This window comes from Syngnathus typhle, linkage group LG2 (assembly GCF_033458585.1).
Source record: "Syngnathus typhle isolate RoL2023-S1 ecotype Sweden linkage group LG2, RoL_Styp_1.0, whole genome shotgun sequence".
Classification (NCBI taxonomy): domain Eukaryota; kingdom Metazoa; phylum Chordata; class Actinopteri; order Syngnathiformes; family Syngnathidae; genus Syngnathus; species Syngnathus typhle.
In genome coordinates, this window is record NC_083739.1 from 13,011,314 (window position 1) to 13,026,922 (window position 15,609).

Genomic DNA, 15,609 nt, shown 5'->3' on the forward strand with positions numbered 1-15,609 from the left:
ACAATATCTAAAGTCATAAATGAGCCACGAGGCGTGTTATGGAAGTGGTCGCTCCCACCAGCAGGGGGGGCTGTGGGTTCGTCAAAGCTTGATGTCTACCACCACCAAGAAAGCCTGAGCCAACCGAGTTACCTGTTGCCATTTTCATTGCTTATTTTCCATCTTTGCTAGTTTCCTGATTCTTCATCCTGTACCTCCATTGTGTTTTGTCAACAGAATCAAGTGATTGTAAGAAGCAGAGTAGCCTATCGATCAGCCAATCGATACGATCGAATGCCCGAGATCAGGTAAACAATGGAGCGACCTGCGTGCGGCTGCACTCAGGTAACCATTTTCCCCCCTGACAATGCATACTATTTGTGAATTTAAATGGTTGCGTAGTATTCTTAAATTTGCATCTGAAATGTTTTAAAGCTATTGTATGGTATTAGCTATTGAGTTGCAGTCGCTTGACATTGTCTCCCTTGTTTGGTTGCTAGGGGTCGGTGTGCTGCTTTAGCTTACCGTAAAACGTTTAGAATTCATTTGATATTATTTCGTGTAAGTGAACGAACCCTTAATGGCAAATTTGTAGGTTCTAGCTCCACTATAGTGGCTCACATTGCCTGCTACTTGTAGTTTCTAATTTGAGAATGTCATTCAATTCTGTGACATGTATTTATCTATTCAAATCACTTGTATTCTATTGTTTGCAGTATAAATATGTGGCAAGGTAATTTTATGCAAATAAACACACTGATCATTATTAACAAACAGTATCCCTAACATTGTTATCAACAAAAAGGGAATACATTATTTTGCAAAGGTGCCACTGTAACTCAAGTTTGCAATGAATGAATGAATGAGTTTTATACTTTATTTACTCTTGTTTTGAAATGTAAAAAAATCTGTTAGTGTCACTAATGTCCAACTTGAAACACAAATGCCACTTAGTGGCAGAAAAATGACCACAACACAAATTTATAACAACCTGTTCCAAATTTCTTTGCAACAAAAACTGTTAAAATATTTGGCGAACGAATGTCTTTGTGACTGTGACCTTGAATTAACACTTACAAAAACAACAACATTAAGGCCATTAACCTTCTCTGTGACATACAGGCTGAAGTAGCAGTAATCCTTTGTTACTACGGGTTTCGTTCCCCCAGAGTGATTTATTTGAACATTTTGTTTACTTTTCGAAAATATTCATAAATCCCCATAACATTTAATTTCCTGCACAGCTTGGGTTGTTGGCGGTTGTGACAACCGGAAGAAATTGAGGCTGTGGCTTCAAAAGCTATGATATGAATATGCACCCTGGTTATGAGAATGCTAATGTGATAATCGGTTAAATTCCAAGTGCCTACTTGGGGATGAGAAACACGGAAGGATTCATCTGAAAATATTAATTTAAGAAGACCACCTAAATGTTAGTTTCACATTAAGTCCCACTCAACAGACGGGACACTAATCTAGCATTGTCCTTGGCATGCAGCTCGGAAGGATTGTCCCGTTTCTACCTATTCATATCTAAGCCTGGTGTTTGCAAGAGAGAGTACACGTAGATGTCTCAGAATCATACTATTTTTAGTAAAGGTTGCAGTTGTTTTTTTTTGCAAGATCTTAAACGTGCAATTCATCTGAGGGGAACATAGGTGAAAAAAAAGTAAGTGCACTAAGCATCTGCCCACCCCTATCCAGTAGCTATATATACACACACACACATACACACGCACGCACACACACCCACACACACGCTCGCACACAATATTTTTTTGCTTTAATGAGTAATTTCTTAAGCCCCAAACAAAAGTGCACAGACTTGCAGTTTGGCACCCGTGGATTTGTGTTGTTGTTGTTTTTATCTAATTGGGGTTTCCTCCCATTTTACCTCCACATTTCATGGAAAACATAGAATTTTTTATCAGTGTTTATTCAAAAAAAGTCAAAGTCAAAGTCAGCTTTATTGTCAATCTCTCCACATGTCACAACACACAAAGAGACCGAAATTACGTTTTTCTCTATCCCGCGGTGACGAGACACATAACACGATAGACAAAATATTTGGGTATGAGAAAAAAAAAAACTCTTTTTGCATTTCAGTAGGCCTCAGTCATATGCAATCTCATCCCTTGCCAGTGGTGGTAGTCCATTGTATGTTAATTTTGTCATTAGCTAACAATTTTATTAGATAAACAAATGAGATGCAGTGAAGAGCAGCTCACGATCATTCTTTCAGTGCTCTTTGTTAAAAAAACAACAACTATGCACATATGTTCATATCCTGACTGTATTTTTTTGTCATAGGTGAAGAGCTCCAGCCTGTCATCGCACTGAAAATGGCCAGAAGGGAGGGAGGAGTTTAAACAAAGGCCCTCTCCATAAAAAAAAAAAATCAGGCTTGTTCAGAGTAGCCACGGCTGGTGCTTTGCTTCAACCTCTACGTGATCCTATTTCTTCCTGCAGAGGCAAAAGAAAAGGCAACTTCTACTACGACCTGCTGTTGGAAACAGCTCACTTGTGGTTTGTATGTCCAAAATGTTCATATTAGTCCTATTACGATGTTTTTTTTAGGCCTACTAGTCTGCTTATTTCTCATTCTCTGTTTCTGACACTCACAGCGCTGCCCCTGCCTGCTCTGAACAAAGATAATTACTCAGGAAACATTTCGACCAATCACATGCTGCGTATCTTCTTGCCTGCGCGGAGAGCAACCAGTCAGGATCGGGCTAACAACACTGGGGCCTGATCGCCTTGCTTGAAGAGCGGAGCCTTCCCCGGCTGAGGGCTGAGAGTGTCCTCCATGTTTTTTAAGTGTTGACATAACAGTGTGTCAGGCAGCCATGCATCCACAGAGGTAAGCTCTGTCTTTATATTCTACCTCAAGTCTCTCGTTACAGCATGGCTTCCTTCTCGTTGTTGTGGTGACTGTTAGTTTCAGGACGAATGTGCACACATTGAAATCAGTTTAGTGTGCAGGGGGAGGAGGAGGAGGAGCTGGGGTGGATTGGAGGCCTCGCCAGGCCTCTGCTTCACTATGCTGAGGCTGAGGGTGGGGGGTTGGGTAATGACTCTCACCCTTGCTCTCTATCTTGTGTCTCAGGGTCACATGGGTGTCCCCGACATGCAGGCTGCCATACAGGAGGAAAAGTGGACCATTGCAAATCCTTTTTCTTTCTTGCGTTTTTTTTTGTTAGATTTGAAAATGGCACCCACATCGCCTTCCCCAGTATTGTAGCCTGGCAGAGAAAGAATGGGGGATGGGGCTTGGGAGCAGCAATAGGCGGGGTGGGGTTGTTATATACCCTTTGTAGGCTCGATGTTGTTTTCCTCTGCATCATGCCAGGCCAGGGAGTAGACACGCTGGGGAGTAGAAGTTGATTATCATGGATGATTCTTTTGAATTTTTGCAAGTATTAAAGCTGCACCACATATGTTGGCATATGAAATGGAAAGCAAACCTCATTTGATTGTGCTTTACCTTCCATATATGTGGAATGATCCCCTACAAAGTATATTTGAAGTCTGGGGTGTATTCTCTTTCGATTATTCCTTAAAAATTAAGACAAACATGGCGGTTTCCTTGATTTACGGGCACAGGCCTCGCGTTTACATTCCAAGGCAACACCGACTGCGCTGCACTATTGTGAAACTGCTTCTTCCTCTCTCTTATCCTCTCACAGTGGCCATTTTGTGCTCGGGGCTCTTTTTCTCGGCTCATGTTTTACTCCTCGCACAGATGACCAGACAAACATCTTTATTGTGAATGTAGGTTTAATTTCCTGGCAAATCCCTGGGGGTTATTAAGGTCAGTACCACATGTAGTGTTTTTTTCCCCTGCACTTTAATACAGATCAATTTATTATCATTGATACAGTCCAGGAGGTGTCACTTTGTATTTCTAAATAGAGAGCAACGGTGTATTGTTTTTGACTTGGGCTGTAAGATGTAGATGAAGGATTCATTGTATTTTATTAGCTCGACAAAGTGAATGTTTCTTTGTCATGCCAACGCCTATTTATAACTACAATCCTTAAACCAGCCATTGTCATAGTGTTGCACCGACTGACAGTAAATGCACGTCATGATGTTGGCAGCAAACCTTTTGCATCTTATTTTCCAGTTGTTCCACAAAGCCACTGCGGTTGTATTTGATCCACGTATAGTCTCCCAAAGGGCCTTTTAAAGTCTTCTCTGTCTTATGCTATCATAATCAAGAAAGACAAGGTACAATGAGGGGAAATGAACTGTCTTGTGTGTGTGTGCGTGTGTGTGTGTGTGTGTGTGTAGGGGGGTAATCTCTGCATTGCAGCAAAAAAAATTGCTTTTGAAGAGAGGAGCCGGCACACTGTGATCCGTGTGGCATAACTCAGCCGACCAATAATGTTCCACCCCGTTGGCCCTCCAGCCAATTGTAAATGCAGCAGAGGTTAAAGATTGACAAGCAGAGGGAGAGCAGCAGCGAGAAGGCCCTTCTGGAAAATTCCACAGCCATCTTTGATTCAACCTTATCTAAAATCCAGGTCAATTCTGTTCTTCTATTCAAGCCACTCTGAGCTTATTTGCTAATGAGGCCTTGTTTTGACGTTGCAAAGCTAATGGACTTGTATTTTGATTTGACAAAATAGACCGTTACAAAATTTCTTCATTGTAAAAGGATTCTTGACTTTTTGCATATGTTCATTACATATCTTGCTTGATTTGTCTCTCCGTTGTCCGTTTCGACAAAGCAAGTGACAGTTGTTACAGGAGGGTTCCATAATGCAAACCTGATCATCTCCCATAAGGCTTCTGTGGCAGGGCGGTTGGGATGTTTTTATGTTGAAGTTAGAAATCCTATTTGCTTCCCATTTGTTTTATAACACAATAATCAGCTCTTTTGAGAAGCTACTACTTCAATTATGTGCTTGTTATACTTATAGTGATGTTATAATAATATTTTTTTTCATATTGAGTAGTAGTTGAGAGACTGCTGTATTCAAAGGCAATGAGAAAAAAAAGATAGGGGAATATTTGCTTAAAAGGCATTTTGCCAATATTCTTTTGTCTATGTTTTTAGCTTGTATCTTCATAATTAACTTTAACCAGTTTTTTTTTTTTTTTTTGCAATCTCCACAGAGGTTTCTGGTCCTTCTGCATGGATGTGCCAGTATCTGAGTCTGAGCCTAAGAGTGGGGGATGGGGGAGAAGGGGGAGGGGAGCAAGCTGTGGCCTCCATTTTCTGTGACGAGAGAACCCTGCTCGTCTCTCACAGGAGTGGAATATAAAGGCACTGAGTCAGGGTTGTTTCCTTTTTATCCGTCAGGTACGACTTGCACAGAGGAATCCTGTCAATGTGTTTTGGAGCGTGCGTCTGTGTGGAATTTATGCCAGAATCAGCCGAGGATTTATTTACCTGCGCGTGTGATGGATCATAGCTGCTGATCTGAGAATGCCCTTTCGATCACTACACTTTTTACATGCTAAATTTCTCGTTCTTTCAGGAATGTCTTTTCACGGCTATCACGTGTCTGTGTGTGTGTAGGGGTCACGGGCCTTTTGTTGAGCAGCTCTGAATCGCCAGGCAAAGGCAAATGTTCTCTTCCGTGCATGTAGCAGGGGGACACTGCTAGCGTTGATCTTATTTTCGTGTGGGCCTTGTTTGTTCTGTTAGTCCGGAAGAGGAAGGCCCTGGAGGCGTTAGGGTGTGTGCATGTGCGAATGTGTGACTGTTGACGGGATGAAACCAGATCCCCATGTGCCACAGTATTAAAGGAACTCTGCTCTACCCACAGCAGACCTATACGATACAATGAAAATTTCTTTGGAAAAGTTTAAAAGCCGACTTAGAATGTCTGCTCGGATGAATGTTTGTAGGAAGTGCAGTCTTGACAATGGTGGATTGCTATATTGTCAACTGTCTTTGTTCCTTTTTTGGATGAAGGGCTTGCGTGGGTTTAATACATGATAGAATTATATTTGAATGTTTATTGCAATTTTGATTCAGAGCCAGTAACCCAATGAGTCGATCAACTTTGTGAGAATGGATATTGCCTGTTGGAAAAGGGAACAAGATAAAAATAATACAAATCTTATCTTGGGATTGTGCTTGATGTTTGGTCTGTAGCCGATAGATTCAAGTGCACAGAGCAGTCTCACTGGTCAAGGAGGTGACCTGCTAGTTGAGTGTTGTCTGTGGGGTCATGAATAAAGATCATGTTGCAAAGCCCTCTCATTCTTTCAGAGGAGGAGCAAATGGTTTCACATTCTTAACTGTTCCTTTCATCTCAAGTAATAACATTTTAAAAAAGGAATTTGGAAGTCAGTTTGTCAAATGTGGCCTGTGTGTGTCCTCTATTAAACATGTTTGATGATAAATTATGGCACACGTAAGTCTTCAGACCCCTTGCTGTTTCTCACATGAAAACGTGGCCAATGTAAGGAAGCTGTTGCTTTCAAAAAATATATTTTAAATCAGTTGCACTGAACGCTGTGAACCATAATGTCTTCTGAGGGAAGGAGGCACAGAGCAATGCCATGTTAAAGCCATGTTTATCTTTCGGAATAGACGGGGAGGTTGCCATGGCGACCGTTGCCATTCTCTTTCCGCATGGCGAGCAAATTGCATCTGGTTTGTTACCGACGACTGGAAAATGACTTGAACTAGGACCATATGCACTCTCAGAAATTCTGTAATGTAATTCATGAATGTACAGTATAACAGTGGAAAGCTGTTGACAGATCCTCTGGGGAACCTGATTCCCGAGGTGGCGTTCCACTTGTTTACTGTTAATGCCACCATGGTTTTGGAACACCCTTACTGACTCTCTTTCTGTCCTCGCCTTTACTTGCTTGGTTCTTCTTAGTCTGGCTGAGGAAGAGCTAAAGACAGAGCCGGATGTGGTAGAAGGGATGGAGGCAACGGCACGGTCTAAAGGTAAGTGACAGGTCTCAGAGCTCAGTTTCCATTTACTGTAGTGCCTGTATCCGATTGTCTGTGAATATATATTTTGAGTAGTCCTATTCACTGAGCACTTAAAACCACTGCAGATGTACAAAAACACAGCGAAAACGACAGAAGCCTCATCAGCAGACAGCAAAACACTAACGTCGACAACAATAATAAAAGAAAATACGGGCCCTTTTTGTCTTTCTTTTGGTGTTTTCGCATTCATAACATCATGATTATTATATTTCATCCAATTCATTATTTTTACTTTCTACAATCATTTAGATGGATTATCCGAAGTTGTAGTATTTATGAATAAAACAGACACCGTGTCAACTGAAAGACCCAGCAAGGAATAGCACAGCTACTAAATTTGACAGACATGCTAAACTAGACTTGCCCCAACACAAAAATGGAAATGCATTTTTTTTTATACTCTAGTGTGAAACGTACAATACATGAGAACCACACTGAGAAATTGCCATACTATAGTATTACTACTGTCATTATGATGATAATAATTTTGTTACACAACAACCACGTATGCTCTAATTATAATGTTTTGATCATTTTGTGTGTTTTGGGAAGCAGCAAAGAAGTCAATTGTTTACCAATCCTTCATCTCATGTATGATGACCTGTTTCTGCTTCTGTTTGTAGCCCCTGATCCCCCAGGGTCAGCAGAACGCTCCCTGGTACCACAAAAGAGGAAGATCTCCAGTCCCACCCACTCGTCCAATGGCCACTCTCCAACTGACACCTCCTCCAGTCCACTCAAGAAAAAAAAGAAACCTGGAGCTATGAACTCTAGCAAAGACCAGGTAATGGGACCCAGTCTTTCAAAATCTGGTGTGTTGGGGGTGGATTTCTCAGGTTAGACTGCACGTGTGTCCCTGAATAGCAGCAGCGTTTATCCAAAACGTTTTTAAAAAGCTCTTTATTGGTTCTGCAACCAAAGTGAAAGATGTAGCATATCATGTAGTATGTGATACTAAATGCTAAGCAGGTTTGAATGTGACTTAAGTTGGACACAATGTGTTTGTACCTGCTGTGTTTTATGAAAAATGCATGGTCAATGCAAAGTGCATTTCTACCTTTATACTAGTATACTTGATATAATTTGCACCTGGTGGTTTTTAAGAGTGTTTGACATGTGACATCAACTTTGGTTCAATCACTTTTTATGGCTGCTTGATCTTGGTAGGAGCTAAGATTTAACGTGACAATATTTTTGGAAAGTCAATTTGTTATCAAAACAGGTTTATTTCTAAACAATCAGTATTAGCCCGCATCTAGTAGCTTTAGTAAGTCAGGACCTAAGATATGTCAAACGATCAACATTTATCTTGACACGCTCATCCGTAAACCTGTTAAACCAGTTGTCTTTGACCCATTGTTGAATGTGTCACATGATCAGCTATTTGAGATGAGCTACTTGAGAGTTTATTTTCTACCATTGCTTACTTGGCCTACCCTGCTGTACATATTGTTGCCTTATTTTTGTTGCACTGCACCTTTTTGTGTTCCTGCGTGTTTTTTGAAACTTGCCCCTTTTTTCTCTTGCCTGCATTTCAGTCAGAGCTAAGACATGGTCCCTTTTACTATATGAAGCAGCCATCACTCACCACAGACCCTGTTGATGTTGTACCGCAGGACGGCAGGAATGACTTCTACTGCTGGCTGTGCCACCGCGAGGGCCAGGTGCTCTGCTGTGAGCTCTGCCCCAGGGTGTACCACGCCAAGTGCCTCAAACTACCAGCTGAGCCTGAGGGCGACTGGTTCTGTCCTGAGTGTGAGGTATCGCAGTGGATACGTGCACGTGCGATTAAGGGAAAAATTGATTGAAATCCCAATTAACAAAAACAATCATTAACTGATTTGTTTTTTTTTTTAGACGTACTATTTATTTAAATACTAAAACTCAACTTTAAATTTGAGAGAACAATTATTAAATCAATAACAAAGTAAATGGTGTATTAAGATCATAGCAATACAATACAATTAAAAAACAAAAAACAAAACACCCGCTGTTCCTGCTGTGCGTGCTTTGACCTCTTAGGGGAAGTTGTTATTTGTTTCTTCACAGATTAAGAAGTTTTTATATATTCCTTTGAGTTACTTGACAGTATGTCTTATGACAGCTTTTGTGTTGAATACTTGTTCTTTGAAAGAATACCACTCTTGGAACTCAATGATAATTTTCTACAAGTCTGTTTTTATGGTCATGACAAGCTAAAGTTGAGATCACCATTAAATTTAGATTAATTGCCTAGCTGTGTGTGTGTGTGCATGTAAACGTGTACGCAAATAAGAAAAAAAAAATCATGTCATAAATACAAACTTGCTAATATTGCTATAAGTATTGGATTGTTGCATCTTTAATTGTAAGCCAGTATAAGAAATGTAATTGGCGCAAGTCATGGGTGATCAGGCTCTCTGCTGTGTTTTGTTAAGAGTAAATTCAGTAAATCACTCTCATGTGTTGCACCTAAACTTTTGCGTTTTGGGAAATGTACAGAGCAGCATTTCAATGATCATCTTATTGTCATTTTGTACACCAAACAAAAAGTAGTTAATGGAACATATAGATTTTCAATCAGGCCAGTCCTTGCTTGTTAATCTGTCCTTCATGAAATGCTTCCTGTTGTTTCAGAGAATAACAGTTGCCGAATGCATTGAAACACAGAGCAAAGCCATGACCATGTTGAATATAGACCAGCTCTCTTACTTACTCAAATTTGCACTCCAAAAGATTAAGCAGCCTGGGGTAAGTCATCAGTAGAAATGTTATTGCAACTGCGAGAAATATAAGCTTGAAATAATATCCAAACTCTTTGTGACGAATCCATCCCCCCCCCCCACATTTGTTCATAACGAGCAGACGGAGCCCTTTCAGAAACCTGTGTCCTTGGAACAGCATCCTGACTATGCTGAGTACATTTTTCACCCCATGGACTTGTCGACTTTAGAGAAGGTAGTATGCATTTATTTATTATGTAAAAGAATCATGGAAAATATTGAAGTATTCCCCCCATCCCCACCCTTGTTTCAAACTAGAATATCAAGAAGAAAATGTATGGCTGCACTGAAGCCTTTCTTGCTGATATGAAGTGGATCTTACATAACTGCATCATTTATAACGGAGGTAAACAGTTCATACAATGTTTGCAAATGATTGCAATTGGAAAAAAATCACATGCTGACTGTACTTGACAATTGATTCCAGGCAATCATAAATTAACAGCAACAGCAAAAGTCATTGTCAAGATATGTGAGCACGAGGTAAATATGCTCTATTTGAATCATTTGTAAGTCATGAATGAATGTAATGTTTCTCTTTCTCTGTGCTCTTCTTTTAAGATGAATGAGATTGAAGTATGCCCTGAGTGCTACCTGTCTTCCTGTCAAAAAAGGGACAACTGGTTCTGTGAGCCATGTGTACGTTTTTGGCATCATTTTACAATATATGTGTGTGTTTAATCTTGATTTTGAATGTTATTTTGCAACACCAACAGAGTCAGCCGCATACATTGGTCTGGGCTAAACTCAAAGGCTTTCCCTTCTGGCCAGCAAAAGCTCTTCGGGAAAAGGATGGGCAGGTTGATGCACGTTTTTTTGGACAACATGACAGGTGAGCTAAAAGACTCCCGTCTGGGTTTTATTGAGGCCCAGCAAAGTATGGTTAAGTTGTGTTGAGTTACATCCTTCTGAATGTTGTCTTCCTTTCTGTGCAGAGCTTGGGTGCCCATCAACAACTGCTACCTAATGTCCAAAGAGATCCCTTTCTCCGTAAAGAAGACAAAGAGCATTTTCAACAGTGCCATGCAAGAAATGGAAGTTTATGTAGAAAACATTCGTAAGAAATTTGGAGTTTTTAACTACGCGCCATTTCGAACTCCTTACACGCCCAACAACCAGCTCCAAATGTTGCTGGATCCTTCGAACCCCAGCGCCGGTACAGTCAAAACCGAGAAACCCGATAAACTGCGCTTTAACTTTGATTTAACCGCATCTCCGAAGATGGTTCTTAGTAAGAGTTCCACAACCGGTGGGATGAATCGGAGGGTCTCCATGACGGATATGCCTCGGTCCCCGATGAGTACAAACTCTTCGGTTCACACGGGGTCCGACGGAGAGCAAGATACAGAAAAGCCCAGTAGAAATTCTGCTTTACACTACAGTACCGGAGAGGAATCCATGGACTGTACCGGTAATTCCTCCTCTCGCTTTACACTCACTCACTTTACACGGAAAGGTAAAATTGATAAGATACGTTTTGTCGTGAATGCAGCATCGCCTGTCTCGGGAAAGGTTGGTCCAGCAGGCAGCTTGACGGGCAGCCCAAAGCCACTCAATCCGAGCTTGGTGCCCAAGCAGGAGAGGCCGGCATCCACGGGTGGGATCCTCAATCTCAACTTGGGTCAGCACCACTAACGCATCTCACACAAACCAAATGACAAATGTCCACAACGGAATGACAGAATTTTCTTTTCAGATCGAGTGAAAGCCGAGATGGATCTGAGAGAGTTGAGTGAGAGTGTGCAGCAGCAACAGCAACAGCTGCAGCAATTGGGGCCAGCCGCCCTCCCCACGCCAAAGAGACCCATCAGGAGTCTCGACAAGACTATTGAAAGCTGCAAGGCCCAACTTGGTAATTACAAACGCATGATTATAACTTGCATTGTCCACATTTTAGATCAGTTTAAGCAACTGCATTGAGTAACCTTATGGTAATCTCTGCACAAGTACGCTAATTTAGATGTTGTAACAAAGGAGAAGAGGGTCTCTGGCTGTATGTTTAATTGGATGTAGATGGAAATCACTTTGATCTGCCTTTTGTATGAATTGTGCTCCACAAATAAGTTTGCTTTGCCTCACTGTAATGTAAAGGTGGGGAAGGAAAGGCGTTGTTGACGATGGACATTGCAACCGTTTATTCAAATGCCAGCGGACCAGTAAAACACGTTAGGACCCTTAATATAGAAGCTATTGTTTGTGTATAAAAGAAAGTCTTCACTGCGTTTGGGTAGGTTAATGTTGTTTGTGTCGTCACCATGGGAACAGAACACTGCTATCTGTCAATATTCAAATTACCGAATACCTCATTGTTTAATTAAGTCTTGTTGTATTAAGTCAAGACTCAATATAGCATATACCATTATCAACTGTGTTTTTAAATTCCTCTTCTGCAGGGATAGATGAGATTTCTGAAGACGTATATAAAGGTGTGGATCATAGTGACACTGACGAGTCTGAGAAATCGGACTCCAGCGATAGCGAGTATGCCAGCGACGAGGAGCACAAGCCAAAAAGCTCTGTACAGGATGAAAAGGGCAAAGCGGATCGAAAGCGGCCCCGAGCAAATGCAGAAGCAGAGAATAAGGACTCAGTTGGAGGGATGGTGGAAAAATCCACCTCTGCAACCCAGCTCAAAGAGAAACAGGGCAGCAACGGACAAGAAGAGGCCCTTCAAGAAAAGCCCCGAATGACCCAGTCTCAGCCCCTCCCTGACAAGCCAAAGGCCCCGGAAGAGAGCAGAACACCGAATGCAACAACATCAGCAGCAGAGCAAGACTCTGATTCCGAAAGAGAGCTGGTGATTGACCTCGGAGATGAACACGGAGGCCGTGACTCGAAGAAGTCAAGAAAAGACACGGGTAGCTCTTCTACCAAAACCTCTAAAGAGGCCAATACTGTCAAATCGGAGGGTAAAACATTTTATACATGATTCCCCATGATTGCACTTTGAGGGAAAATAACATTTGAACCCTGTCCCAATATTTGCTGTTTCCCAGGAAAAGTAACCAATTCCACTACGGCAACTGCACCAGCTGCTTCCACCCCGAAAGATGGCTTGCAGTCTTCCTCGGGTGCTCTCAACGCCATTCCCACTTCCGCATCTGGTCCGCCCAGTGCTGCCTCAACCACCAGCGGCACTTCCAGCACTCCCTCTGCCTCTGTTGCGTCAACCTCGCCAGCAGTGAAGAAACAGCGCCCCCTGTTGCCCAAAGACACGTTTTTGCAGCGAGCGGTGGTTTGGAATCCTACCAAAGTGCAGACTTCCTCTCAGAAAAGTCACGTCCAGAAGCAGCAACAGGCAGAGCAGTCGACTGCACAGTCGCAAGGGCAGGTGCAGACCCAAAGTCAGTCTCAGCAGAATTCTTCGAGTACACGCTACCAGACCAGACAAGCAGCCAAAGGTGTTTCTACACGCATGGACATTGATCTTCATAGGATATTTTTGTGAACATATTTAAAATCTTTCTATTACTCTTCAATCCATCTAGTTCAATCGAAAGATTCTCCTCAGAGTGCTGGCTCATCTTCTTACTTGTCGGGAGACTTGCCAATCCCGACTGCTTCTGCAGATGTAGCTGCGGACATAGCCAGATACACAAACAAAGTAAGTCCTCAACTCGGACTACTTGCAGTTCAATACTGCTAAAAGGGCTTGATTACTCTGTTATTTCCGATTTATTTACTGTTCAAACTCTTTCAAACCATTGACAAGATCTGACAAAACCTTTGCAGATTATGGACTCAATAAAAGGAACGATGACTGAAATCTACAACGACCTTTCGAAAAGCACTACAGGAAATACAATCGCAGAGGTGAATGTTTTCCTTGATTGCCCGTGATGTCACCTTACAAGAGTTGCTTTTAACTTTTGTTCTTCCACAGATTCGACGGCTGAGGATAGAGATTGAGAAACTTCAGTGGTTGCATCAACAAGAGCTGTCTGAGATGAAGCACAATCTTGGTATGTTTTATATGGCGGATAACAGCAGTCAACAAAATTCTACAGGGTTTTTTTTGTAATTAGAGACACTTTAGTAGGTGATATTTTTGGGGTGCCGATTCCAAATCTTGTGTTTTTTTTTTTCCTCTAGCACATCAGGTTTTCATAATGACAACAAAATATGCAATATATTTAAGAATTAAGGGTTGTGTTTGGCAACACGTGGATTTCTTTTATGAAACATCAGTTATAAATGTTATCGCATGGTGATGTGCTAGAAAAAATGCAGACATTTCTGAAATCCTTTGCAAAAATAATGCCTTCTGTTCTGAAAACATGAAGATGATGTTTACTGAGAGTAGAAAACATTTCTTTGTTGTCAACACAACCATCCCACAGAACTAACAATGGCGGAGATGAGGCAAAGTCTGGAGCAGGAGAGAGAAAGGCTGATAGCGGAGGTGAAAAAGCAAATGGAATTAGAAAAGCAGCAAGCTGTGGATGAGACGAAAAAAAAGCAGTGGTGCGCCAACTGCAGAAAGGAGGCCATCTTCTATTGTTGTTGGAACACCAGTTACTGCGATTACCCTTGCCAGCAAGCCCACTGGCCGGAACACATGAAATCCTGCACGCAGTCAGGTAAAAAGTCCATCGAACCAACTTTCCAGTTAAGGCGATTAATTATCAGCAAAATAAAGTTTTTCGTCATCATTTATTGGCTGGCTCAAAACCCCAAACATTTTTTTCTTGTGTTTTATCATTGTATTGATTTGCTATGTCCTTCTTGGTGTTCCCAGCTTCAGCTTCACAACAAGAACCAGAAGTTGAGCCCAACCCAGACACTTTGGGCAAATCCACAAGCAATTCCCCGGCCACACAAACTCTGACTGCCCCAACAGGGACAGCCATACCCGCCTCATCATCATCATCCATATCCGACAAAAGCAGCTCTCCCACATATATTGATAAGAACAAGGACAGTGCTGGTGTTACTGTGACATAACTGTCACTCCACATTGTGGCATGTATTTCAAGGCTGCTGCGGACCGTGCGATGTAACACTTGGCGCTTCAATGTCTGCTCCGTGATACTTTTGGTTCCCATCCTAATTTCAAGGTCCTTGCTGATTCGTCATTGTTGTGACATAATTTGGTTCTAACAAAACAAAAATGATTATCTATGTTTCCATACTGCAGTTTTGTTATCAAAATGTTACTACTTAATTTCCTGTCCAAACAAGATGGTAACTAACTGCAGTATATTTGTTACACTAAAATGGTTCATTGCTGCTCGGAAATGCTTAAAGGCTGTATTTTGTTTGTTTGTTTCGTTCATCATCACACCATGTGAGATGCCGAAACAGCCATGAATAGTTGATTCTCAATTACCATGGTTGCATCAGTTTTCTGGGGTTTGTAACTTTTTTTTTTTAATCATTTCCTTTTTATGTCAGTGGTATTTTTTTCATTCCACATTGTACAGGTCTAAAAAAAAACTGTGTGATTTATGAAAAAAATCTAAAACATTTAAATGTAAAAAGTTTTTGTAAGAAGATACACAAACAATATTTATTATGTTTTATAGTATGTTTTGATGCAATCACATTTTTATGTGTCGAACTTTTATTTGACCTAAAATATTCATGAATGTCAGTACTGGGTGAAGTCTGTTAAACTGTATTTCCAAAGTTAAAGTTAATTCCGGTCAGACTGTTTGAAATGTGTATACTTGAATAGAAAGTATGTTTTGGCTGGTTATGATTACACGAGCATGTCCAATTTTTGTTTGTGTCGTTCTTGTTTACATATTGTAAATACAGTAAAATGACTCGTGAAGAAAATAAACATGTTCTCGATATTTTGGTCCTCGTTGATATCCTTGTTAAATTAATTTCTGGCTTACTATCTTTACCGTCGAACCTGAATGAGCAGCAGTAATGACGTTTCTCACGTGACAAAAC

At 41.2% G+C, this 15,609-nt stretch overlaps 1 protein-coding gene across 3 annotated transcripts; it reads left to right on the forward strand.

The window, feature by feature from the left end:
• The first annotated feature begins 88 nt into the window (after window positions 1–88).
• Window positions 89–15,506, forward strand: LOC133150248 (MYND-type zinc finger-containing chromatin reader ZMYND8-like). 3 transcript variants are annotated; one of them, XM_061272663.1, is made up of 22 exons: window positions 89–324; window positions 2,290–2,509; window positions 2,604–2,839; window positions 6,828–6,898; window positions 7,570–7,730; window positions 8,563–8,706; window positions 9,563–9,676; window positions 9,791–9,883; window positions 9,967–10,054; window positions 10,136–10,191; window positions 10,270–10,347; window positions 10,425–10,540; window positions 10,644–11,119; window positions 11,201–11,329; window positions 11,405–11,560; window positions 12,102–12,617; window positions 12,705–13,109; window positions 13,197–13,312; window positions 13,441–13,521; window positions 13,592–13,670; window positions 14,049–14,288; window positions 14,447–15,506. In XM_061272663.1, the coding sequence occupies exons 3-22, from the start codon at window positions 2,826–2,828 to the stop codon at window positions 14,650–14,652; spliced, it is 3,339 nt and encodes a 1,112-aa protein (XP_061128647.1). In that variant the 5' UTR covers window positions 89–324; window positions 2,290–2,509; window positions 2,604–2,825; the 3' UTR covers window positions 14,653–15,506. The 3 variants fall into 3 exon arrangements, with proteins under 3 accessions (XP_061128647.1, XP_061128645.1, XP_061128646.1); XM_061272662.1 differs by having other exon boundaries at window positions 90–324; window positions 8,485–8,706; XM_061272661.1 differs by having other exon boundaries at window positions 8,485–8,706; window positions 10,644–11,329.
• Window positions 15,507–15,609: the final 103 nt, after the last annotated feature.